Here is a 26,251-nt window from a genome sequence, read left to right as displayed (position 1 = left end):
ACAGTGAATGCCAGTGCCTATCTTAGCTAGCATATGTAACAAAAGGGGAACAAACCCTGGACAGGGGGTGCCAGTCCACCAGTCCATCGCAGGGCAAAGTGATGCATGGTACAAAAATTTAGTGTCGCCAATTCACCTAACTTGCATGACATTGGACAGTGGGAAGAAACCAGAGAACCCCATGAAAACCCATACATATATGTGAAGAGTATGCAATCTCCACATGGGATAGATCTGGGATGTGAACTCTGGTCTCATTACTGCAAGGTATAAGTGCTACCACTGTAACACCATGTAACCCTAAAGATACTGATGATGATGATATGTATTGGTCTTCATACATTGACACAGAAAGTGAAACTGAGGCATGATACAGCACTATACAACCAAATTTCCATGATATGCCAGGTGAATTTGGTTGTGTAAAGCTTCAGTGTGGTTTGATAGTAGCTGCATGACAGAAAGGAAAAATAATTGGAATCGAGTGCAAAAACAAGGGAGACATTAGCCCCCTAAGCCCTGTTCACAATGCGGCAATTGTCAATGTTCGTGCCGGGAAATGTGTAAGTCACCAAGCCTTCTGCTGTGGCATCCTGCAGTAACACAAGGGGCATATTGATCGCGCAGGTCAGACGCTGACATTCTTCCTTCTCGTATGCAAGCAACAGAAAAAATACTGTAAGAAAAGTAGCAAAGAAGCATGCATGTAATGTCTTGATTGAAGCATCGAGCTGTGCATTTGTGACTCTCTCAAAATGTATCACAATAAGAGTGTAAATTAAATCTGCAGAAGTATAACAGTGTGATTTCCTATACTGTGGTGTGCTGGGTTGATACCATCACTTCAAGAGTGGCCCGCCAAATCAACAAGCTAATTAAAAGGGCAGGCTCAGTTATTGGGCACACTCTGTACTCCTGGAAGTAGTGGCAAAGGAGAGAATTAAAATAAAACTGACTACCATTATGAACAATCTAAATATTTGCTTTCCTGTTACATATAATGCTATATGTTTACCCAGGACAAGCCTAAGTGATTTTTCACACTTTTCAGTCTGGCATAAAGCAAGGGAAATCACTTTAAAAAAAAAAAAAAAAGCTAAAAGCACCAAACTATGGTGTTTTTGGTCACTTGGAAGTTCTACATTAATATGGTCAGCTCCTTCAAGAATTCAAGTGATGTAAAGGAAAAAACTATACTTTTTCATGGAACAGTAAAATAATTTCAGTTAATGAAACATATCCATTATTGTTTTTTTTTTAAATTTTGAATTTCTCTATATAGGTGTTATAGATAGACATAGAAATGACAATTACTTTTTAGTCCGTGTATAATGTTGTCTCCTATAATTGTTTGAGATTGGTCAGCTTTTTCATTTTGTTTTCATGGAGAAGTTAATTTTACTTTTTTTTTTTTTAGGTCTTGGAATGGTGACTCCTATTAATGATCTTCATGGAGTAGAGTCGTCAAATTTTGTTAAAGGAGAAAAGCTAATTCGGTGTAAGCTTGCCAGTCTTTACAGAGTCATTGAGCTTTTTGGCTGGGCTCGCATTCCCACCTCCTATGTTACGGTATGTACATTGACATTACCTGTTTGTTTTTTTTTTTATCTTCCCTGAATAAAATCAACACATCTGGTATTTTGAAAACTTAAGTTATGTTTTCACATTTGTGACATGCATCTATCTGCACCATACTTAGATTTCTAAACATGATCATTTTTCCAAGTTGCTTTAAAATTGCAAGCTATAGGAAAAGAGCTCAGTGTAAAAGAAATGAATTTAATCTTAACCAAATATGTCTGTTTCAAAGCTAATATTCATTAGTATTAATTCAGTGATTGAAAATGGATGCACACATAATATTTGGCCAAATTATTTTCATGAAAGTACATTTTTGTGAGACTTAACAATATTTGAAAGGGATCTGACTTCCTGTTTTTTTTTTTCTTTTCTTCACTTGATCAGCCATAATCCTATGCCACAGGTGTTTGAATATAGGTAGCTAGCTCCTTAAATGCTAAAGTTGGTGTAACCCAAAGAGGCAATATTTGCAATATTTGTCTGCAAACTTGACATGCTGTAACAGCAATAGGGAAAATGTTATGTATTCATCTTAGGCTGCAAATTTTTATTTTAACAGTGGGCTACACTGAATCCTAGATAAGCTTCTGATAGTTTTTCAATTACAGTTTTCGCATCTAGTGCTACAAGCCATAATGCAAAGTATCATGACCTGTGTTTTGCAAGTCTCTGACATGTACGCACTTGATTTTTTTTTTTCTCTTTAAATTCTGTGTACAGTAATCCCTCACCTATCGTGGGGGTTACGTTCCAGAGCCCCCCGCGATAGGTGAAAATCCGCGAAGTAGCGACCTATATTTATTTTATTATTTATACATATTTTAAGGCTTTATAAACCCTTCCCACACTCTTATAAACCTTTCTCACTCTCTTGTTAACCTTTCCCACGCTCTTATAAACACTTCCTATGCTCTTAAACACTTTCTGCATTCTTAAACACCACAGACCAACACTGCACACTGCACGCAGCGATCAGACGTCAATGTGTCTGCACTCGCTTTGTGAAGGGGGGCAGCTGAACTCTGAGCAGAGCAGAAATGGACTTTGTGCTGCTTCTGCCAAAATCCCTGCTTGTCGCTCTGCGCGTTCGGAAGGAGGAGGAGGAGTGGGAGTGTGTGAGGGCTGAACGCACGTTCGCTCAAACCCCCCTCCCCGGAGGTGCAATACGCTCCTGCCACTTCGCATTGTCAAGGGGGTGGGGAACTGAATGAACACTAAGGAGAAGTGGACTTTGTGCTGGCTTTGTGCTGCTTGTCGCTCTGCATGTCAATAATTTAAAAGCCTGTACATCACCTATTTTCCTGTCTCACTGTCTTGTCTTGCGTGAAGTTAAAATGTTTTATAATAGTGAGATGTTACTCATATCCTTAGCCCGACATCCACATATCATATGTGTTAACAAAGTGTGTTTTATAAGTTTACATGTGTTTAAAGAATGTGGGATGGGTATTTTAAGGCTTAAACTATAAAAATGTTTATTTATATGGTCTTTCTATATCGCGGATTTTCTCCTGTTGCTGATGGGTCTGGAACATAACTTCCGCGATAGGCGGGCAATCACTTGTATTTAAAAACCTGCGAAGTCGTGAATCCGCGAAAAGTGAACCGCGAAGTAGCGAGGGATTACTGTATACATTTTTGATCCATTTCATTTTGTACCATTTATTTTCATAAAACCAGAAAGCAGGTAAAATATTTAGTGAAACATAAACTAGTTTTAGTTGAAAATTTTAACGTAGTGAATGCAAAAGGTTTATGAACCTTTCAGCAGTGTTATGCTTTAACCAAAATATTACATGTACATTTGTAAATATCTGAATCACTTGATTTCCTGACACATTGGGAGTGGCCAATGTCAATGATTCAGAACTCTACATCTGTACGTGGTAGCCATCAAAAATAAAAATTTGAACTATTATGATGCAGTGGCTAGCACTTTTGGCTGTTAGTCCAAGGCCGTTGGATCTTCCATATTTTCTCCAGATGCTTCAGCTTCCAGTAACATGCAAGGTAAGTTGATTAACAACTCTGCTCTGTAATGTACTAATGTCCTGTCTAAGGCTAGATCATTTCTTGTGTTACTTTCTACCAGGACATGTTCTGGTTCTTTAAATCCTGTACTGTAAGAAGCAGGTTTGAAGATGAAGAGTTTAACATTTTCAACAGTTAATCAAGCCAATATATCATTTTATGTATTTGTATTCACTTCGGATAAGGAGTTGCAGGCAGCAAGCTGCTATCCTGTCATAGCTCATTAAATACATTTGTTTTTCTATATTGAACAATATAATTACAGAGTGGCAAATTTAGGAAAATATCAATTGAGTCCGTATGACAGACAATGAAAAACCTAGATAATGCAACCTTTGTTCTGCAGAATTAGAAATACTTCATGCTAATTAAACTTTAGTTTTTATTTTCTAATTTCATTACAGACTCGTAACCAGTTGTATTAATTGCATTACTTTTTCTCTCACCTTTAGCTAAAAAATTACCTTCCTGTAATTATTGATTTCAGAGGCTTTGTTTGCTTCCTGTTCTGTGTTTTGAGATTCTAGGGGTCTAACTACTCAACTGCCAAAGCTGTGAGTAGCAGTACTATTATGTATATATTAGTTTTGAATGTAGCTTAAGTATGTGGTTGGATTGTCAGGAGACACCACAGAAAAAATGCATTTGTGCAAGTTTAAGATCAAAACTAAACTCTTGTCACAGTGCTACACAAGATCAGTTAAAGCAGGACAGTGTTAGCAAGCACACAAATTGAATAGCTGTAATAAATGTTATGTGGATCAAAAACTGAACAGACAAATCAATCTGTATTTTATGTGTCACCTTTTGAACACTATATCATGATACTGATATACACTTCAACTATTTCTTTTTTGGGCTGGGTAAGAGTCAATAATTGAACCAGCAGCCTTGTAGTTGGCACTACAGTGCCTTAGTCACTTTAGCACACTGCCAACTAGTGACGGGAGTAATAACAAAGGATTTGCATGAGAACACAAGTATTAAATAGATTATTATGAAACTACTATTCCAATGTTATATAAGTAAATGGATGAATAGACAGCTACATAAACATTGCCAGAGGTGGTGTTTAACATTTTTGTTATGCACCTTAATTCTTGCAGAGAATATTTATTTTTTATTACAGTATACTGACATCTGTCAAAATGGAGCAAGCTACCATTTAATATAAAAAAAAAAAAACGATTACCTGAGAGCTGGCATACTGGCATAAGAAAGTTAATAGACTTGCCCTTATTAATTAAAAAAAAGTATTCCTCCACTCAAATTTTACTGTTTTTGTCCGGTTTTGATGCTTTTGTTATGTGGATGCTTTTTAATGATACTTTGCAAAAAAAAAAATCATTTGTTAGAAGTGGAAAATAAAGATGCTGAATACTCTCCATTCATTGCAGGCAGACTATCAGGAAGCAGATTTACCTGTCAGTGCGTCACTTGCATATTTTGTGAAAAGGGCCCATTCCTGTGCTTAGCTACAAGTGGTTTAACAGGAGTGCTCATTAGTTAAAAAGGCAGCCTGATCAGTATGTCACACACACAGAGGAGAGCACGTGTTTGTAGCACCATGCCGCTGTGGTGCTTGCTGACTTTCAGTGCTTGAAGTGGGCCGGTACCTGCAGTGTTTAAAGCTTCAAGGGAATGCCCCTTTGATACCATATACTAATATAAACGTGCACTGACCGTCAAGGGGGAGCCCCCACCCAATTTTATAAAGGTAATAACAAATGGTTCTCTTAACTAAACAGTGTAGCCTACTGCTAGTATTTCAGTTCCAGTTCAAGCACTGCTTATGGGCAAATACTGTAGTGCCTCAGCTGTGTAGCGGCACTTCTATAACCTTAATTGACTGACTCTGCATTTGTTTTTGGCACTGACCAGTACGAAGGTCAGTGGCTAATACACTTCAGCCTGTTCTACTTAAAATCACTGAAGGAAATTAAGGGCCAAGCTCAATGGCATTTCTACCATCAGTGTTGCTCACAGGGGGCCCATGCGTCTCTCTACGTAAATAGACGAGAGGGTTAAAAACAGGAGCCTGAGCAGGTTGCAGGAATTGGAAGTTTCAACAAGAAATGAACAGGACCAAAATGAGCAAAAGTGCACAAGTCACAATAACGAGGGGGCGTGCTTTGAGCCTGAATGCAGTTACACTCTGTTATTGAAAGCAGTACATTTCAGTTTTTTAGGTAAGAAACTCTTTACAGAAAATTTTATCTGAATAATTTTTCTTCATAAGCACATTATTTTTGTAATAAAAATACAGACTGAAAGTAGATTTACTAAGTGGTTTGAATAGTTTATCAAGATGCCTTTATTTACAAATCAAAAACAAAAGATTGCATTCTGTATGTCTGCTTCTTTGATCGGTATATGCAATATTTATTTGTATGGCAAGACTGATTTGCAGCTGGTGTATACTGCATTAATATAAATGAATTACTTTTCTGTAGTTATTACCCAGCTTGTCGTCTTAAAAATGAAGGTTTGGCATGAATGTCAATGGGGTTTTTCTTATTTTGCATTATTACAAGTCATTAAATTGATCAGTGCACACCTTCACTTTATTACTACTTCAATGCAGTAAATAATAGAAAGGTAAAAATGTAGAACTATATATAGTATGCATTATGCCTTCCTAATGTTTGGAGTTTCATTTTTCATACATCACTCTTTGTACTTTTAATACTTTAAGAAATTTTATTGCTGGTTTTAATTTCTAATCACTTTTCATTTTCTAATCACATTTTTCTATAACTTTATATCTTTGTTGTTGATAAATACATGTTTCCTGTACATAACAAAATAATTGTTGACATGTATCTGATCCAGTTATATAGAGTTGTCTTTCATTTGTTTGAATATGTGGTAAGGTTTGCATCACACTAGATGCTTTTTGATACCATTTGACAGAAGGCTGGCTTTCAGAGCTGAACAACTTCACATGCCTGATTATTATTTTATTCTTTTCTCTTATCAGGTCAGAGTCAGCAAAGAACAAGATCATATTCTGGTTCTTCCCAGGGGACTGTCATTTGCGGAGGCAGCTTCATCAAACTTGGTAAGTAGGGGATTACATGAGTGTTTATCTTCCTGCTTTAGAAAATGTTATTATTTTGAGCTTCTGTTTTTTATTGAATGTTAATATTTAGAGAATGCCATGCTTTTGTTTCATAATCAATTAGGTTTATGTGATAGATCAGGACGTTTGCACTGAACAAATGTGCTTGCTGAGTTGGTATAATAATGTTCTTACTAGCTTGAGTTGATCCTTGATTTATTTGCACTTCTGGCTGTTACATGTAACCCTCACATGAGAAATGGGACATTATTACATGTCCTTAGATAGTTCTTAAGTGTTATTTTGCTGCTTTGTCTTTGCACCTTCTTTCTTCATGGGGAAAGAAATTTCTGGTGTCTTAAAAAGAGCTTTCCTCATCGCTTTTCAGGTGCATTCACATATAATGCAAGAAGCACCTACTGAGACAGCTATGTCTGTCTGCAGGAAAGAACCGTGGACCAGTTTTGTTGAAATTTTGTACATTTATTCCTCAGTGAGATTTTTTTTGAGGCATTCAAATTTTCATTGAGCGATCTCAAAGAAACTTCAAAATCTCCTGTTGAAAAGCTTTGGCAAATCTGCAAACTTTTTTTTCATTTTACTTTGAGAGCGATTTCACCAGTCTATATATTTTGTATATTTTCCTTGTGTACTTTTCTGATAGCCTCTCAGGTCCCTAGTACAGTGTCAGGGAACTTTCTCTTGCTGCTTTAGGTAAACTAACCATAAAAGTACTAAAAAAAAAAAAAGTAAGTCATATTCTCTAAAAATAGATAGCAATTATGTAAGCATATGCAAGACTAAATTGATTGAACTAATATTATCTGCAGATTGTTTTTGTAAACCTGCAGCTAAATGGTTTTTGAACTAATTAATTACACAGTGCAGCTCCCCAAAGTGATATACTGTAAACACCTTTTATTCAGGCCCCCACTGAAGATTAATTCTAAAACTAGAAGCTGTAGGGTTTAGACATGACCTACAAACCTAGGTATCTAGTTGATTAACTGCCAGGAGACAAAGTAAACAGGTAAGATGAGAATCATCCACATGGAGTGAGAACATCAATGGAGTTCATTAGGTATCTGTCCTTAGACCATTACTTTTTATGATTTATATTAATGACATTGATTCTAAAATAAGTCGTAAACTTGTGAAATTTGTAGATGATACTAAAATTGGAGGAATGGCAGACACTGAGGAGGCAGCAAAAACAATGCATGAATACTTGAACAAGCTTCTTAAATGGTTGAACACTTGGAAAATGCAGTTTAAAGTAGAAAAGTGCTACATGTGGGCTAAAGCAGAGACACTGTCCTACAGGAAGCAACCACTGTAAAGGATTTAGGGATTTATGTTGACGCAACATTTTTACCATCTAAGCAATATGCAAAAGCGATTAAAAGGGCAAATAAAATGTTAGGATGTATCATAAGAACTGTTGAATATAAATTAAGGGACATAATGCTCAGATTATGTAATACAGTAGTAAGACCACATCTGAAGCATGGTATGCAGTTCTGGTCACCATGCTATAAGAAAGACATAGCAGCATTTGAAGCCATGCAGAGAAAAGCAGCTAGGTCCATCCCTGGACTCAAGGACATATTGTGCTGTATAGACCCCGAGAATTAAACCTGTTTAGTTTCGAGCAGAGTAGACTGTGTAGGGACCTAATTCAGGTTTTCATAATTCTCAAAAGGCATTGATAAAGTAGATCCAACAGAATTATTTCAACTTAATGGTGAATTACATACTTGAGAACACCAGTGAAAGTTAAAGGGAAGGGCATCTGTGGCTAGAGAGCACTTCATTAAACAAAGAGTTGTGGGAATCTGCAACAAACTCCCAAGCCATGTAATTGAAGCTAAAACATTGACAACTTTATTAAATATCTGGATGAGAAATTTGGATATGATAGCTATTAACAAAAAGGATTGAATGGTCTCTTTGTGTGTGTTTGTCAAATTTCTTATTTTCTCTGTTCTAACATAGTATGAGTTTAGAAAGGGACCTGCAGTCAGACGATTGAAATACTGGACAATTCCATTTTATTATCACTTATATTTATATTTAACAAGCAAAACTGTCATAAATGACTCTCTCATTAAGTAACTAAAAAATGTAAAGTGCTTCAACTTTTATTTAAGTTAAACTTAGTCCCCAAATGCACCTGACTGGTTCATCATTTTGTACATTTTCTAATTTGTTGCTCTTTTTTTTTTAATCTACCATAAAAAAATACCTTGCTCAAATTGAAAAAATCTAAGTAGCTTAGTAGTTCATGTACCTTATTTCTGCCCTGATTGACTATGCTAATAGTTGTCCTTTTGTATATACTAGAAGGTTGCCCTTGCATCAGATAAAGGGAAGATAAGTTTCCCTTTTGTACAGGTGCAGAGGGACCAGTAAAAGATTATTTATACATTAACACAAGGCAGAGCCCACATGTTTGAAAAGGTACTTTAAGCCTTGCATTTTGCCACTGGGCCACATTTGTCATAGCAAATAGTGTGCTAGACTATTCTGTACTGGTGACACACAACTCCCCAAACCCCCATAATGTTTTGACATAAGCTGCAGCCTCATCCAGAAAATGGAGGTTAGGATGAGCCCTCATCCAGATAAGCCATTTTGTGCAAAGCTTTGGCAGTCTTGAAAAAATATCAGCCTCGCAAAAAACTTTTGCAACATCCTATATCTTAATGGTAGAATATATGAGCCCTGGAGGGGGTGTCTCAAACCCCGACACAACTTCACTGACAACTATCCCAGGTTATTAACTCTGTTTATCTTAAAGGGAATACCTTAGACAGGGATCTTTTTCTTTTCTGGTCCACTCCTTTCCAGGTGAGCATTGTCCTTCTCCTCTCTTGAATCCAACTTGCCCAATAGAAGTGAAACAGTTTGTTTTCAGCCTGGACCCAGGAGTACTTGCAGTGCAACAACATTGCCACCAAGAAGCATTTTCAGGTTAGGTAGAACTTTCCCTAGGACAGGGTGGCATCCACCTGTCAACTTTCTCTTGCAACACCCAAGTACCTCAACAGAGCTGCCATCAGGACTACAGCTTCTGTGGGTGCAAAAAAATGGCAGCATCACCAATGTCACACAGTGTACTGGGGGAACCCCTGGCCCCACAAGGCAGTCTCCTTCTGCCCTTTTGACTATCGTAACCTCCTGACTAGGAAAGGGAACACAACCCATCGTGGTCAGGATGTTCAACCATTCACTTGATCCATCCCTTTTCAGGACCTCCTGGTAAGGAAACAGTCATCCCAGCCAGAATGCCAAACCATACTTGCCTTCCATCACAAATAACAAAAAGATGCATATAGTACAATTGAGAAAAATTCTTAAAAATCAATATAATATATCAAATAATCAAATTAAACTTAGACCAAGGTAGCTTCTGTTGTGTTAACATGAACTAAGCTGAACCACCAAGTTTGAGAAGGTGTGTTTTTATTTTGGATGGGGATGGTATAAATGATCAGAGTGACATGGGCCTGGGTCACTCTCCTGCTACAGCATTTGAACTTCTGAATATTCATATTAAAATAAATTGATTCTGTCATAAATCTCCATAGCCCTCAGCATAGTCCCAGAAGCACTGCAAGGGGAAAATTTTTACACAGTTTTTAGATAATCTAGCAGGCATTTGTACCATGCAGGCTTAGGCTTATTTTTTATTAGTGGCTTTTACTTTTCTTTTTTTCAGTTTTCACATATTCTTGAAAGTCCTTTCTCCACACATTCACAGATCTTTTGTGAAACTCAAGATCCCTGCCTTGTTACCCTGAGGAATATGTTTGTCCCAAGAAATTACCTGACATGTATGAACTAGCATATCTCTGTAAATTCCCATGCTTATTAACCTGGTGATTTGCTTAGTTGTAAGTAAAGTATGCTTAAATTTATTTGGGCATCAGTTTCTGAAAAAACTTTTTTTTAAGTCATCCTCATGACAGACCTATAATCGTTCATCCTGGACCAACTTAGAATATATAGGAAACCTAGTATGCACATTTTTGGCAACTTAGAATATATAAGAAACCTAGTATGCACATTTTTGGCATGTGGGTGTTCCCAGAGAAAACCATGTAGAATCTTGGAGTATAGCTCCATATAGACAGTGTCCAGACAGGGTTAGACTCCGTAACTGTTAGACAGCAGTGTCAACTACTTGAAAGTGAAATTAACATAATTTGAAAATAACACATTATTAATAAATGTTTTGTTGAATTTACTGACTTCTTACTTTTTGTTTAGAAAACTATTTTAGGTCTTTTATTTGAGCAACAAAGGATTTTGATTGCAATGTAAAAAATTTTCATCAGAGCTTTTCTCTTAATGAATTAAGATTGTAATTTTACCTCGTAATTAGATCGGTCCATAACTTCTAACTATTAGTCTCCTTTTTCCTATTACAAAAACAGAATTTCCAAAAGGACCAATAAATATGTAATCCTATGTACAGTATGAAGAATTTTCACAACCATTTGAGCACGCCTATCCTAAGCCAAAATCATAAGCTTATTTAAGCAATACCAAAATCTCCTTTCTAGAAAATTATGACCAAGTTCAGTTTAGATGTTATACCACCCAATTAAAAATAATGGACCTCCTCCTCATATACTGCACAGCTACTTCTTCCACTTAAAAATGCAAAAAGTTAGAATCTATGTTCATTAAATTGGTTATAATAGCTGTAAGAATTTAATTTTCACCCATTGTTTGGAGTGTATTTTTTTTAACTTCTACCCCCAGCCCTAGGAAATGACTTCATTAGAAAAATTCAGGCTAAACCAGCTCTAACCACTAACAGCTGTGTTTACAGATCAACTGCCATTGAACATTATAAGAGATGAACATTACTAAACCTGGTGTGATGCTAGCTCTAGCCTTTTTTAAGATGACAATTAAGATAAAGACGTATAAATGTTTATGCTAACTCTGTAAAACAAAAGGAAAAAAATACTTGTCATCTGTGTTTTAATATAATAGTAAAGGTATATATCACTGTATATATCCTTTTGAGCCCAGTTGACAATGAATAAATACATTCTGCTTCCCTTCTATAGTTTATAAATTGCAAGTCTAAATTTTACCTGTTGCAAACTTTTACTAGAATTTTTTATTGAGGAATTTAGTTCTCTCTAATGATAACAGTCACATTCCTTATGTTGCTGACAAAGGCTCTTGGTGCACATGGCTTATAAGTGGAACAAGTGTATTCAGAAAATGGATGGTTTGATTAAAGAAATAGTGGTTTCAGATGTTTAACTTTTTCATATAATTTTATGTTAAAATACTAACAAGTATACTTAAATTGGAGTTAGTATATACAACTGCTTTAGGAATAATTGTGTATCTGAATTTTAAGCATCAGGTTTTTGTATAGGAGTTTCAAAGCAGTTCAGGTAGATGTTGAAATACTTTTCTTGTCGTTTTCAGACTAGGATCTGAGTGTGAATAGGGTTAATTTATAAGAAATAGATCAGACGAGTCCTGTACACACAAAAGAATATATAATGTGAAAACATTATAACATATATGGAAAGGACCAATATATTCTTTTATTCATTGTTTTTCACAATAGTTAGTGCTATGCAGTTATTAAAATACTGTTAGTAAATCATTTCCAATATGATTCACACCTTTTAACTTTCTGTCTTTCTTTAGGTGAAGGTGAACATTATTGGCGAGGTGGTGGATCAAGGTTCTACAAACTTATCTGTTGACTACAGTGGATTCAGCCCACATGCTGCCATCTACTCAGTACGACCAGATGTCAGATGTATTGTACACCTACATACTCCTGAAGTTGCAGCTGTATGTATTTCATTTCTTGTATTCTCTAGACGTACAGTAAAACCTCAATTATCCATCCGTCCCCATTAACTGTCAAGGCAAAAAAAAAAAAAAACACACAGCATCTACCTACTGTACTGACGCACTATACACTGCAAGCTATGCACATTGGAACAGCTCTCCCTTTTGCTTGCACATAGTGTTTTTCCCCAGTACCACTTGTTATGCCGCATTTTGAAATCACAGTGTCAGTTACATACCTTTAGCAATAATAGCTTTTCGTAGCTTTTCTCTTTTATTATAATTAAACTATTATACATTTTTATGACCAGTAAACTTATGCATGTAGTGTTGAAATTGTCATAAAAAATTGAAATTATTAAATGTTTGCAAAATGGCATAAGTGCTTCAAGTATTGCTTCAATTTATTGAATAGGCAGAACAGTGAGTTATATAAAGAGTGATGTAGACAAAATTGAACAATGTGTTGAAAATGGAAACCACTGATGGTAATTTTATTCTGTATTAATGTTAATGTCCTTCTACATTGTAATTTTCTTAAATTCTGTTATATTGTGTTTTATTAATATATTGTGACATGCAGGCAGCTTGTGATGCGCTGTACAGGTGCAGAAAGGGTGGAGTGCTGTGTAAGTGATAGGACAGGGTGAAGGGCTTCTGTTCTGTGAGGGGCAGACATGCCTCCTAGGAGATGAGTGACAGGAGAAGTTTGGAGAAAAAGGAAGGTGCGGCGGAAGGAAGTTTTGAATAGGAAGTCAGGAGACAATAAGCAGGAGTGTTTGTGTATAGAAGAAGACAGAAAGCGAGTGGCAGGAGATAGTTATTGGTAGGGAAAGCTTTCTTTTATTGTTTCGGAGGTGTGCTCTGTAACCCAGATATCGGAGTATAAGACAGGGTACTGTTTGTTACGGAACGAAGACTCCAAGTAAATCATAGAAAACTCCAGTACCTCTGAGTTGTATTTGCATATTATGCTGGTCTTTACAATATTATATAAATGAATTTTGTTATTATTATATTTTGTTAATATAGCTTTTTTTTATATATAAATGCAACTATTTGTCAAACTAATCTATTGTATATCATTTTTAAAGTAACTGTTCTGTTATCCATCTTATCTCTTATCCGCCATGGCCTCTGTCCCAACCCTTGGGGTAATCAAGGTTTTACTATATTAGCATTTTGTTTTAACAGTCATTTTATCATTAAATGTGCTGGATACCAGTAAAATGTTCTGTACAAATTAAATTTAATTTGATAAATGTAATACGGGTTTAGTTAGTAATCTAATTGTAATTTGTCTTCTAATTAGATGAATAATCTTAAATTACAGCTAAATTAAGTTTATTGCTTCATATCTGCAGAAAGAGCTTTGTTTGAAGCTGCTTCATGTGTTAAGTATTATGGTGATTTTGAATATTCATTTCATGGAAGATTTAAAAATGCAGTTGGGGATAGATAAGACAGGTTTTATTCAGTTTATTTTGACATAGCACTCTTCACCGAGTATGAATGCTGGATGGAGCTGGGCGATATAAACAAATATTACCATGATATTTTTTTCTGTATTGATCGATTTCAGTAATTATCATGATATAGTTTCATATTCCTGGTTCCATTTTTTAAGAGTATCTATCCAAATATATTCTGAATAGACAAGTTAAAATAAAAAAAATATTAATAAGCAGATAAGATTTGTTATTAAGAAATGGTAATTCAACTATATAAATTTAACATTTGATTTTCAAGTTTTCAAAATGATTGAACTTACAGTAGCTCAAATTAAGAAAGTATCAGTGTAGAAAAACTGTGTGCTAAACAGCTTGATAATGCAAATATGTTAAATTGCAAACCAAATCTGCATTGCTAGCTGCAGTAAATCCACCTCTGTTCTCTATCACTTTAAAATCTGATGTAGAACAGTATCTACTATAATTTGGGATCTTGGTTTCTTTTTATAAAGAAACAGCACACATGTTCTCTTGTACACTACAGTTTTTTGCTATAATGACTAGCCTATTCTCTGTCTCGGGCTTCATGTATTATTAATTAACAATTAGTCTAGTAGTAGTCAACTCAGCTGTAGTATATTGTAATGTTAGTATTGAAAATGTAATCTAAGCAACACAATACAAAGCATATTGACACCAGTAACTAAATTAATAATGTTCACTTACCGATTTGATAGGGCTTTTAGGGTAGAATGTGGTATCATTACCCTTTGTGATACTTTTGATGGCTTGTGGCTCAGAATGTTTTAGTGCCTGAGGTCCACATTTTCTATTCCATCATCCTCTTTTTACTTTTATCTCCAGCTCCGGTCTGTTATCAGGTCCTGTGGTATTCCTCTGTCAATTCCACGCTTCTCAAATCCTCTTAACTTTTTCTCATTCTCAGTCCATTCAGCTAAAACCTGTCAAAGCTAATTATGCCTTTTTATGCAACGCTGCCTTCGTGTCCCTACCCATTCAGGCAACCTGGGAACAAGATCTTTTACAGTTACCTCCTCCTGATTGGGACCTGATTTTTAAATGCAAGTCCCATTCAGTTGGACGATGATGCCCCATGTTACTGGGGAAATGTGGCATCACCTGGAAAGCATGAGAGAAAGAGACCTCATTTTAGGAGTGTGTTATATGCAGACTGTAACTTTAATGCACATCTTTTTTGTATTATTAAAAAAGAAAGTTTACAGGGGGAGATTATAGTCACGGGAGTTTTAACTACATGAATAATAATTAGGATAACCTTGCAAATAGCGGAGCACAAGAGTAATCGGTGACTATTTTTTTAACACACTATGTTAAAGCATCTATATTGGGGGTTGGGGCACCCTATAATTTAATTTAATATTGTTTTTTATCAGTATGCTGCTCCTGAAGTATGTGAATTTCCCCTTGGGATTAATAAAGTGTCTGTCTGTCCTGATTTAGTTTTTTGTAGTCAGGATAGAATTAAGGGTGCAGAGATGATAGGACCATTAGGGTCAATTGACCATGATATAATACAGTTAACATTGTTTTGGTAGTGTGGATGCAATGATTAAACCTGTTAAGTTTAACTTTTTCTGATGCTGCCAAGTCCAAGGAGGAATAAGCTTTTAAGTGTGGAGGCAGTCGAGGAGCGGTGGAATGGGTTTAAAAACATTTTATGTGTAATGCAGGACAGGTACATACCTAAGTTTGGAATTAGTTGGAAATTTTTAAAAAGTCTCTGCAGTGGGTTAATAAAGAGATTTAAAAAAAAAAGAAGCTGCAGAGGAAAAAAAACGGTATAAGGTGTATAAGATTAATAATTCCTATGTGATTCATATGACATATGAGAACATAAGAGCAACCATTAACGAGGATGTCAGTGAGGCTAAAAGGCACATCGAAAGGAACATAACAGATTAGGCGAAAGCCAACCCAAATTCTTTCATTATTTTAGTATTAAAAGAACACTCAAGGAGGAGGTGAAGTGCATCAGGAATAGTGTTGGGGAATTAAAACTACAGACAAATAATAATAATAATAATAGTAATGTATTTTATGGGCGGCATGGTGGCGCAGTGGGTAGCGCTGCTGCCTCGCAGTTGGGAGATCTGGGGACCTGGGTTCGATTCCCGGGTCCTCCCTGCGTGGAGTTTGCATGTTCTCCCCGTGTCTGCGTGGGTTTCTTCCGGGCGCTCCGGTTTCCTCCCACATTCCAAAGACATGCAGGTTAGGTGGATTGGCGATTCTAAATTGGCCCTAGTGTGTGCTTGGTGTGTGGGTGTGTTTGTGTGTGTCCTGCGGTGGGTTGGCACCCTGCCCAGGATTGTTTCCTGCCTTGTGCCCTGTGTTGGCTGGGATTGGCTCCAGCAGACCCCCGTGACCCTGTGTTCGGATTCAGCGGGTTGGAAAATGGATGGATGGATGGATGTATTTTATTTATAGGGCACTTTACATTAGCAGTAAATCTCAAAGTGCTACATAAAAAGTTTAAACAAAGGCAAAGCGAGATAAAAACGGATAAAACAACAATAATTATAGCATTCTTGTTAATAAGCTTTCCTAAATAGAAAAGTCTTTAGCTGTTTTTTAAAACAGCCCACAATCTGCTGTGTTCTCAGGTAGGGCATTCCAGAGCCGTGGAGCAGCGGTTGCAAAGGCTCAGTCACCCATTGTATGAAGTTTGGTCACAGGGGGGGCGAAGGCGGTAGGTATTTGCAAAACATAGGTTTCTTGTAGTGGATTGTAGCATGAGGAGTTCCTTAAGATATTGTGGAGCATTTCCATGGATACACTGGTGAGTAAACAAACAGAGTTTGTATTCGATACGGAGGTGGATAGGGAGCCAATGAAGCGACCGAAGCATTGGTGAAATGTGTTCATATTTCCGCACCCTCATCAGGATTCTTGCAGCACTATTTAGAATTTGTTGGAGCTTTTGAAGACTCTTGCTGGGGATCCCGATAAGGAGTGCATTACAATAATTTAGCCTGGATGAGACAAAGGCATGAACCAGCTTTTCAGCATCACAGAATGAGAGGTAGTGACGGAGTTTGGCTATGTTTCGGAGATGAAGGAATGCAATTTTACAAAGGTGATGGACATGTGTATCAAGTGACAGATGGGAGTCTGACTTGACACCCAGATTAGTAACCGAAGGGGAGAGGGTAATGATACAGTCAGAAAAGGAAATACAATTTACAGAGGAACGAAGATGATGGGGGGGGAGGGGGGGTGTATGTGCCAATTAAAAGAGCTTCAGTTTTGGTGCTGTTCAGCTTGAGGAAGTTCTTGGAATCCAGGTCTCAATCTCATCCAAGCAAAAGGAAAGAGTTGATGGAGGTGTAAGAGAAGTCGAATCCAGTATCGCATAGAGCTGTATATCATCAGCATAGCAATGGAATGAAACTCCATGCTTGCGGATGATGTGACCCAGGAGTAGCATATAGATATTAAAAAGGGTCGGCCCAACTACTGATCCTTTTGGGACCCCAAAAGTGATAGTGTATGAGATTTAGCATCCCCCGAGGCCACATACTTAGAACTCGAACCACTCCAGAGCAATGCCAGAAAGTCCAATTATATAGTGAAGATGATGGAGAATATTATGATCTACCGTATCAAATGTAGCCGTGAGGTCCAGGAGGATAAGGAGTGATGGAGAGCCCTGGTCAGCAGCCATCAGGAGTTTATTGGTGACTATGATCAGGGTTGTCTCTGTACTGTGAGAAGTTCGGAAACCAGATTTAAATTTTTCAAACAGATTGAATTTGATCCGGAAGCTGAACCAAAACAACCTTTTCCAGAACCTTAGACAAAAATGGAAGGTTGGAGATCAGACGATAGTTTGCCAACACTTCAGAATCCAAAGAGTATTTTTTTAAATGAGGTCTAATTTTTGTGGTTTTCAAGGCCAGTGGAACTATGCCGCTCTGGAGAGATTAATGATATCAGCAATAAGAGGGCTTATATCTGATACAATAGCTTTTACCAGAGGAGTAGGAAAAGGGTCCAACGAACACGTTGAAGGCCCTCAACTTCTTTAACTGTGGTACAGAGGAACTGGGAAAGGCAGCCCATTGGCTTTGATGTAGAAACATCCAGTGCTGGAGGCAGACAATGTGGAGTGGATGATGTCCACCTTAGACTTGAAATATTCAATAAAATTATTGCACTGCTCCTCTGTGAAATTATTACAGGCGTAGGTGTGAGGATTGAGTAAATGATTTATCACAGAAAAAAGTTTGTTTGGTATTTCCAGGACTACTGTTGATTAAATTTGAATAGTATTGAAATCTTGCAGTGGTCAGTGCTCTGGAGTAGTTTCTCTAAACTCGCATTTTTTTGAGGTGTTCACATATGAGGAAGTAGATAATCTCCCAACGATAAAACAAAGCGGAGGTACTGAGGGATTTGGAAATTGTAGAGGGAGAAGTGCTGCTTAGATTAAATAGGCTATACTCAAACAAATCACAGGACCAGATAATGTTTAACCTTGAGTTCTTAAGGAGGTTAGCGAGTACATATATAAAACTTTGATGCATAATTTTAGGAATTCACTGCACACTGGGGAAATTCCAAAGGATTGAAAAATGGCAAATATTATCCCATTATATAAAAAGTGTGACCGGACATATTCAAGCAGCCATAGGCCAGGAGCTTAATGTGCATCACAAGTAAATTGAAGGAATGAATTATTAAGGGAAAGATTGAGCAACACTTGGTAAGGGCAGGAGTTTTACTGAAGAGTCAGTGTGGGGTTTAGAGTGGGGAGGTCATGTTTTATGAACATACTGGAATTCTATGAGGAAGCAACAAAAGGATATAATCAAAGTCGAGCATATGATATTATTGATCTTGACTTTCAGAAAGCATTTCATAAAGTGCCACATGAGGAGGTGGGCATAAAACTAAAAAGAAGTGTTATTTGTTGTTGATGGGTGCAAAATTGGCTCACACATAGGAAGCAGAGGGTGATGATGCATGGAAGCCTATCAGAATTGGCTAACATTAATAGTGGTGTTCCACAGGGGTCAGTGCTAGAACCACTGCAATATATATGTATACGAATGTGTGTGTGCATATATATATGTGTGTGTGTGTGTGTGCATATATATATATATATATATATATATAGTGCTGGGCACCGATTACAATTTTTAATCGTGATTAATTGTAGACAGTCACAACAATCACATTGTTATATGCAAAATTAGTGTATTGCGTGTATTTGGTTTGCAAACACTTTAAAGAAATAAGGTGCTTTTTAACAACAGTATTCCCTTTAAATAGTAGCAGTTAAAATATTTCTTGTAAATCTCAACTTAAACATAATGTAATCAAATATAAAACCAAAGCTATTTGCCACTGCCAGGGCATTAACATTTTATCTAGTTTGTTATAGAAAAACAAGTTACCCTCAGAGTCCAGACCCACGATCACATTATAACAGGCACCTTCTGAGCAACAGCAAGTTGACATTTCTAAATCTGTTTTTTATTTTTTATCTGAACAGATACCAGTAGAAACATTTTCTTTTATCAGGGAGCAGCATAAATAGTCTATGTTCAGTAGCAACTCTTTGAAGGCTAATATTTTTTTCCAAAAAACTTTTCTGAAAAGCGCACAAAGCAATGGTCTCACACATAAATCAACATAAAAAGTCTGTTGCTGCCTGCTGTCGGCGCCTATTTGCAGTTTGCGGCAGCGTGGAGGGCGGCTTGACAGCCGGCAGCAATGCATGGTAGGCTGGCTGCCTGCCTGTCTTTATGAGACAGGTGAGCGGGGGTGACAGTTGCAGTGAGATGTAATATGGATTGTACCTCCTGTCATCGTAAGTGTCTGTCCTCCCAGGTGAATGTTGCCATAGGTGCATCAGCTCCACGTAAGTGTTCAGCACTACTATCAGCTGATGCCAGTACCTCACTTTTGTTTTCGATCTACATCTCCAGATCACTTGCAACAAAATCGGGAGTCAGACAAATCAGAGTCCGATTCAGCGATAATATGAAAGAAGTCATCCATGGATTATTTTGCTTTGAACATTCACTTCGGTATCTCTCTACATGCCATTTTAGAAGCTGTTTGCTCTTCGCTATTCATGTACGTGCAGGGAATTGAGGTCAAATCAACAAAGCTAACTTACCTTCTAGCAAAAGCGTATCGAAAAGCTCTGTAACAAGAAGATCACTGATCTCTATCGATACCTAGCAAGACTGAGGCTTTCAAAATAATATTAACTAGGAGGTTCTGCCCCTGCTTGCTTTCCTCGCTCAACCCTGGGTTTGGTTTCCCAGATATACAATTTAAAGAAATTGTTATTTTCATAGGAATTGTTACATATGCATTATTTTCACTTTTACTTTAAAACTTTTGTAAAAACAATATTTGGAATTAACTTTTCTTCAAGATCGCATTGAATTTTGATTCTGCGTTTGGACTTAAATTGTGACAAAGCAACTTATAACTGCCTGTGAGTGAATATCGTTTCTTTCTCTCTAATAAATAGAACGACTTTCTATTTTGTCCATGCTCTTTCTTCTTTGCTTTCTCGTTGATGTGTCATCTTGAACATACTGTGAAGACTGGCTCAGACACAGACAGGCAGACACGTACATGTCCCCCAACACACGTTTATTTAATTGACTGTTTACAATGTTCCTGTGCCCACATACCCCAAAGTCCTGGCCACAACACAATGCCTTCTTCAGGCCGCCTCCTTGTCATCCTACTTCCTCCCGGTTCTTGTCTTTGACTGGAGGGAGGCGCGGCCCCTTTTATACACACCCGGATGTGCTCCAGGTGCTCCCCGGCAATCTTCCACCGATACTCCCCAGTGTGGCGGAAGTGTCGGCTGTGTACCCGGAAGCACTCCGGGTGTCCCTTCTTCTCTTCCCCCCAGCACCTCCGGGTGTGGTGGAAGCTCTGGGGTCCAGGGTCCCCAAGGCATCAGGGCACCCCCTGGCGGTGGCCACGGGCCCCTGCAGGGTAGAGCTTCCAAGCTCTGTACCCGTGGCCCCCGATACAACCAGGGCGGACGCCCCCTCGCGTTCTGGAGGAGGAATGAGCTCTCCTCCTGTCCTCCTGGGCGTCCCGGCCGGGCGTGAACCCCGTCCGGGTGCCACAATACAAAATTATTATCCTGATAAAATCTATAAGAGCTGAGAGAGCAGGATGCGTGTCTGACAAAAGCATTCACACGACTGAGGTTAGATGACTGTGGTCTTGTTTGAAAATAGATGTAAGTAGGGCGTGACTTGAAAGAATCTATGTTAAAAGTCTCTGTCTCACGGGACTTCATACCGCAATAACGTTTTTGGAATCCTTTAATTCTCGCTGGCAACACGAATTAGACGTTCTAGAAGTCTCCGACTTAAAGTTTAAATCCGAACAATATATTTGATCTTTTTTTCGCTGTTCTGTTATTTCACTGAGTAATAATTTCCGTTTGTTTGTACTAATGCAATCATGCAATCTTTACTGTCCTTTTTTTGAGACTTTTGAATTACCGTACTGCCATTATCTTTAACCTGCTGTGCATGCATATACAGTATGTTTGTGTGTGTGTATGTGTGTGTGTATATATATATATATATATATATATCTATACTAATAAAAGGCAAAGCCCTCACTGACTGACTCACTCACTCACTGACTCACTCATCACTAATTCTCCAACTTCCCGTGTAGGTAGAAGGCTGAAATTTGGCAGGCTCATTCCTTACAGCTTACTTACAAAAGTTAGGCAGGTTTCATTTCGAAATTCAAAGCGTAATGGTCATAACTGGAACATATTTTTTGTCCATACACTGTAATGGAGGAGGCGGAGTCGCGTATCGCGTCATCACGCCTCCTACGTAATCACGTGAACTAAAAACAAGGAAGACATTTACAGCACGAGTCGCACGCGGGAACGAACGTAAATGACGTTAATTTTTGACTGTCTTTTAATACTGTGTAAGCATACATATTAACACATGTGCAATTAAACGTGTGCATTTACGGGGTGATTTCTCAGGCTTAAAAGCTCACCTTTTATCAAACGCGGGAACAAAGGTAACTGACGTTGTTCACTGTCTTTTAATACTGTGTAACCATACATATTAACACATGTGCAATTAAACGTGTGCATTTACGGGGTGATTTCTCAGGCTTAAAAGCTCACCTTTTATCAAACGCGGGAACAAAGGTAACTGACGTTGTTCACTGCCTTTTAATACTGTGTAACCATACATATTAACACATGTCCAATTAAACGTGTGCATTTACGGGGTGATTTCTCAGGCTTAAAAGCTCGCCTTTTACTAAAAAGGTAAATGCAAAACTATTTTCAATCAGTTTATTGAAACGCTCCCGTTAAGGATTGCAATAACATATTCGCGAGATAAAACAACGAAGTAGGGGGAAATGGAGGAAGAGCCGCAAACAGCGAAGAGCAAAAAATTAATTAAACAATTGAGAACGGAGCGAGTTAAGCATACAAGCATGTTCATAAGGGAAACAAACCACGGTGTAAAACGTAAGTTTAAATAAAGTTTATAGAAACGCTCCCGCTGCGGATTGCAATAACATATTCGCGAGATAAAAATTTAATGAGAAGACACGAGGTATAAACGAACCACACGCCGTGGCGCAACGTTAGGGGCAACAGTTTCAACCATTCTATGATCTGCTTCTCGCAACTGAAAGACGGCACATGGCGGATGTTAGCCGACTTGCTGACCGCAACGTTAGGGGCTTCAACTATGGCGCTGACGCCACATCTCAGTGCCAACACTTTGCAGACTGTACTTAAAAGACACGCCCTCCTCACTGGACAGTTAAAAACACCAATCAAACTAACGATGACATCAAGTATTACCCAATCAAAAGTAGGAAAGGAGGCATCTTCATAAAATGCGTGTGGGATGATTTGCATGAGACGCTGCTTTAAAAAAAAAATGATTACAAAAATACGGGATAAATCCCGTCCAGTATTGATTCAAAACGGGACGCGCAATTTCATTGTCAAACGCGGCACGATTCCGTATTTTAAAGGACGGGTGGCAACCCTACAGTGCCAGGTAACCACCCATACAATCAGATTGTGATTCAGACTAGGAATGCAATGAATGTAATTACCCCGATCTACATACAAGGCGAAAGTCTTGCAACATTCAAAGATGATGGTTTGGGATAATTAGTACTTATTAAGTACACCATGGAACATAAAAGAGCTTATGAAGCCTTGAACCGAAAAAAGCAACATCTCAGAGATCGTACAAAAAAAAAAGGAGGTAATGTCGTTTTACTCGCTGTAGATTTTAGTGAAACATTACCAGTTATTCCACGAGGGAGACCAGCAGATGAACTCAACGCTTCTTTAAAATCCATGCTTCTCCCACGGTCGGTGATATGTCGCGTGTTCTCGGGTAGGTACACCAAAAAATGTATACATTTAAGCATGTAATGGGCAAAGAAAAAATGAGGTATACCCGAAGGCACTGCAGTAGTACTCAATGTAACTTTACTTCTTAAATGTTAATGTTTTACTGTTTAATAATTTATACGCTTCTTATATATTGTTCAAATTCTTTTATCAAAATACCAGTGACAGCGCAATGCACGATAACATGGAGTGAATACACCATACGAATCTGCCCACGGCCGCCCTGGTGTGCGCAGATAGGAGTTGATTCTAAAATAAAATAAACATAAAAAGAGTAATACAATCATCACCCATAAAGCGGATAGCAGACGTGACGTATTATATGTGTACCACATTTCAAGTCAATAGGTGAAACAGTTTGCAAGCTACAGGTGATTTAAATATCCTGGACAGACCAACGAAAAGCCACGGTAGCAAATTATACAAGAAGATTTTACTGTTTAATTATTTATATTTATATGAAATGTGCTTCTTATATATTACTTCATATTCTCATATGATAATGATGTTAATGTTGTTTATATTGATTTCTATGTTATTGTAAGTGCATCTATGTGTGTATATATATGTATGTATGTGTGTGTATGTATATATATATATATATATATATATATATATATATATATATATATATATATATATATATATATATATATATATATATATATTATATATATATATATATATATATATATATATATATATATATATATATATATATATATATATATATATATATATATATATATATATATATATATTATATATATATATATATATTTATATATATATATATATATAATTTTTATATATATATATATATATATATATATTTATATTTATATATATATTTATATATATATATATATATATATTATATATTATATTTATATATATATTTATATATATATATATATATATATTATATATATATATATATATATAAAATATATGTGTATATGTGTGTATATGTGTATATGTATATATATATGACAGCCACACTCATAACAATGACAACACAATTACATTGACAATCATGTTACGTTATTTTTAAAATGTTTCCTTTACTTTTTCATAACCTCTTTAACACACTACTTCTCCGCTGCGAAGCGCGGGTATTTTGCTAGTATATATATATAATATAATAGCAAGACAGATTATATGGTATAACTCGCTATATGGTTGCAACACATGGATGCTATCCAGTGACCTGAGACAAAGACTGGGCTCCTTTGGTATTGTCTCTTCAGAGAATACTTGGGTACCACTGGTTTGACTTGGTGTTGAATGAGCGGTTGCTCATGGAGTCCCAAATGAGGCCCATTACCTGGATTGTGAGGGAGCGTCAGTTACGTCACTACAGCCATGTGGCGCGATGCCCAGTGGGTGATGCAAGATAGGTGGATTGGCAGATAATCTGGACTCTGTTGAATCATTATAGAGGACCTTGGATAGCAAACAGACTTGGGCAGATTTGTGACAGATGAAATTTAATTTCAGTAAAAGTAAAGTAGTACATGTAGGAAGTAAAAATGTTTGGTTTGAATACTCAGTGGATGGTTTGAAAATCTAAAGTACACCTTATGAGAAGGCTTGAGGAGTTGTAGTAGACTCAACAGTTTCTGCTACCAAACTGTGTTCAGGATCAAAAGAATGCTAACAGAATGTCCAGACTAACAAGTCAGAGGTGGTTATGCTCAATCCTTATAATGCATTGGTGAGGCCTCATCTGGATTACCTGTGTGCAGTTTTGGTCTCCTGGCTAAAAAAAAAAAAGACATAGTAGCACTTCAAAATCCAGAGAAGAACGACTAGGCTGATTCCAGTGCTACAGGGGATGAATTATGAGGGAAAGATTAGCCTTTTTGATTCTGTGCCTTTTCAGTCAATGTGTCAGTTTAAGCAAAAGAAGATTATGAAGGTAATTAGTACAGCGGATCATTATTTTAAAATTAGTTTATCAAGAACACGACACAGTTGGAAACTTAAGGGTAAATGTCATGCAAGCATTAGGATGTTTTTCTTTACTCAGAGAACTATAGACACATGGAATAAGCTACTAAGCAGTGTTGTAGACAGTACCACTTTAGGGACTTTTAAAATTAGACTTGATGTTCTTTTTTTTAGAAGAATTAAATGGATAGGACTGGTGAGCTTTCTTGGGCTGAGTTGCCTGTTCTTATCTAGATTGTTCTTAAAAAAAAAAAAAAAAAAAAAAAAACCATCACTTTTGGCTAAAGAAATCCAATTCATCAACACATATACAATATTTCAGATTTGTGCATCAGTTGTTTATCACTCCCCATAAGTGGTTTGCTGTGTGCCTTTCAAATATTTCTTTTTGTTACATTTGCTCTTCTACACCCCTATGTATCTATTTACGTGTGTCCTGGGGATGTCCTAAGGTTTTAGCCTTCTGGTAAGCAGTTTTGGAGTTTCTTTCTTCTGTCCTCTCCTATAATATCCCGTTTATTTCAAGTTTTCCTTTGTTTACATCTTTCTGCTCTTTCACTTTACTCTTTTCAGCAGAGATTGTTCTGTTTGAGCATAACCACTGTAAAGTTAGCTCCATCAGCTTTATCCTTTTACTTCTGGAAATCCTCTTGCTACAACCATACACTTCTTGTGCTGTCTACTTCTTAATTTAATGGTGCAACTGGCTCAGCTATTTCTAAGTGGCAATCATATGTACAACTTGTTCAAACTCACCTGGATGGGAGCTTTATTTAATGGCCACATAGTTTCTCCTGTGCGCAATGTGCCTTTCTCACTTCCTTGATTAACTTGTACTATTTGGGGCTCTGGGGTGTGGTGGGAGTTTATATTGTATGGACATTTTTGTAG

At 37.1% G+C, this 26,251-nt stretch overlaps 1 protein-coding gene across 11 annotated transcripts in view; it reads left to right on the top strand.

Moving 5' to 3' along the window:
- The window catches only part of add3a (adducin 3 (gamma) a), a 241,528-nt gene that overhangs the window by 176,965 nt on the left and 38,312 nt on the right, over nt 1-26,251 (top strand). For all 11 annotated transcript variants that reach the window (XM_028795853.2, XM_051922174.1, XM_051922167.1 and 8 more), the window contains 3 exons: nt 1,418-1,569; nt 6,593-6,673; nt 12,359-12,508. In XM_028795853.2, the coding sequence (XP_028651686.2) occupies nt 1,418-1,569; nt 6,593-6,673; nt 12,359-12,508 (383 nt within the window). The remainder of the gene's footprint in view (nt 1-1,417; nt 1,570-6,592; nt 6,674-12,358; nt 12,509-26,251) is intronic.

The sequence above is a fragment of the Erpetoichthys calabaricus genome, chromosome 2, assembly GCF_900747795.2.
Source record: "Erpetoichthys calabaricus chromosome 2, fErpCal1.3, whole genome shotgun sequence".
Taxonomy (NCBI): domain Eukaryota; kingdom Metazoa; phylum Chordata; class Cladistia; order Polypteriformes; family Polypteridae; genus Erpetoichthys; species Erpetoichthys calabaricus.
Note: the sequence above shows the minus strand (reverse complement) of the source record. Positions and strands in the feature narration are given on the sequence as shown.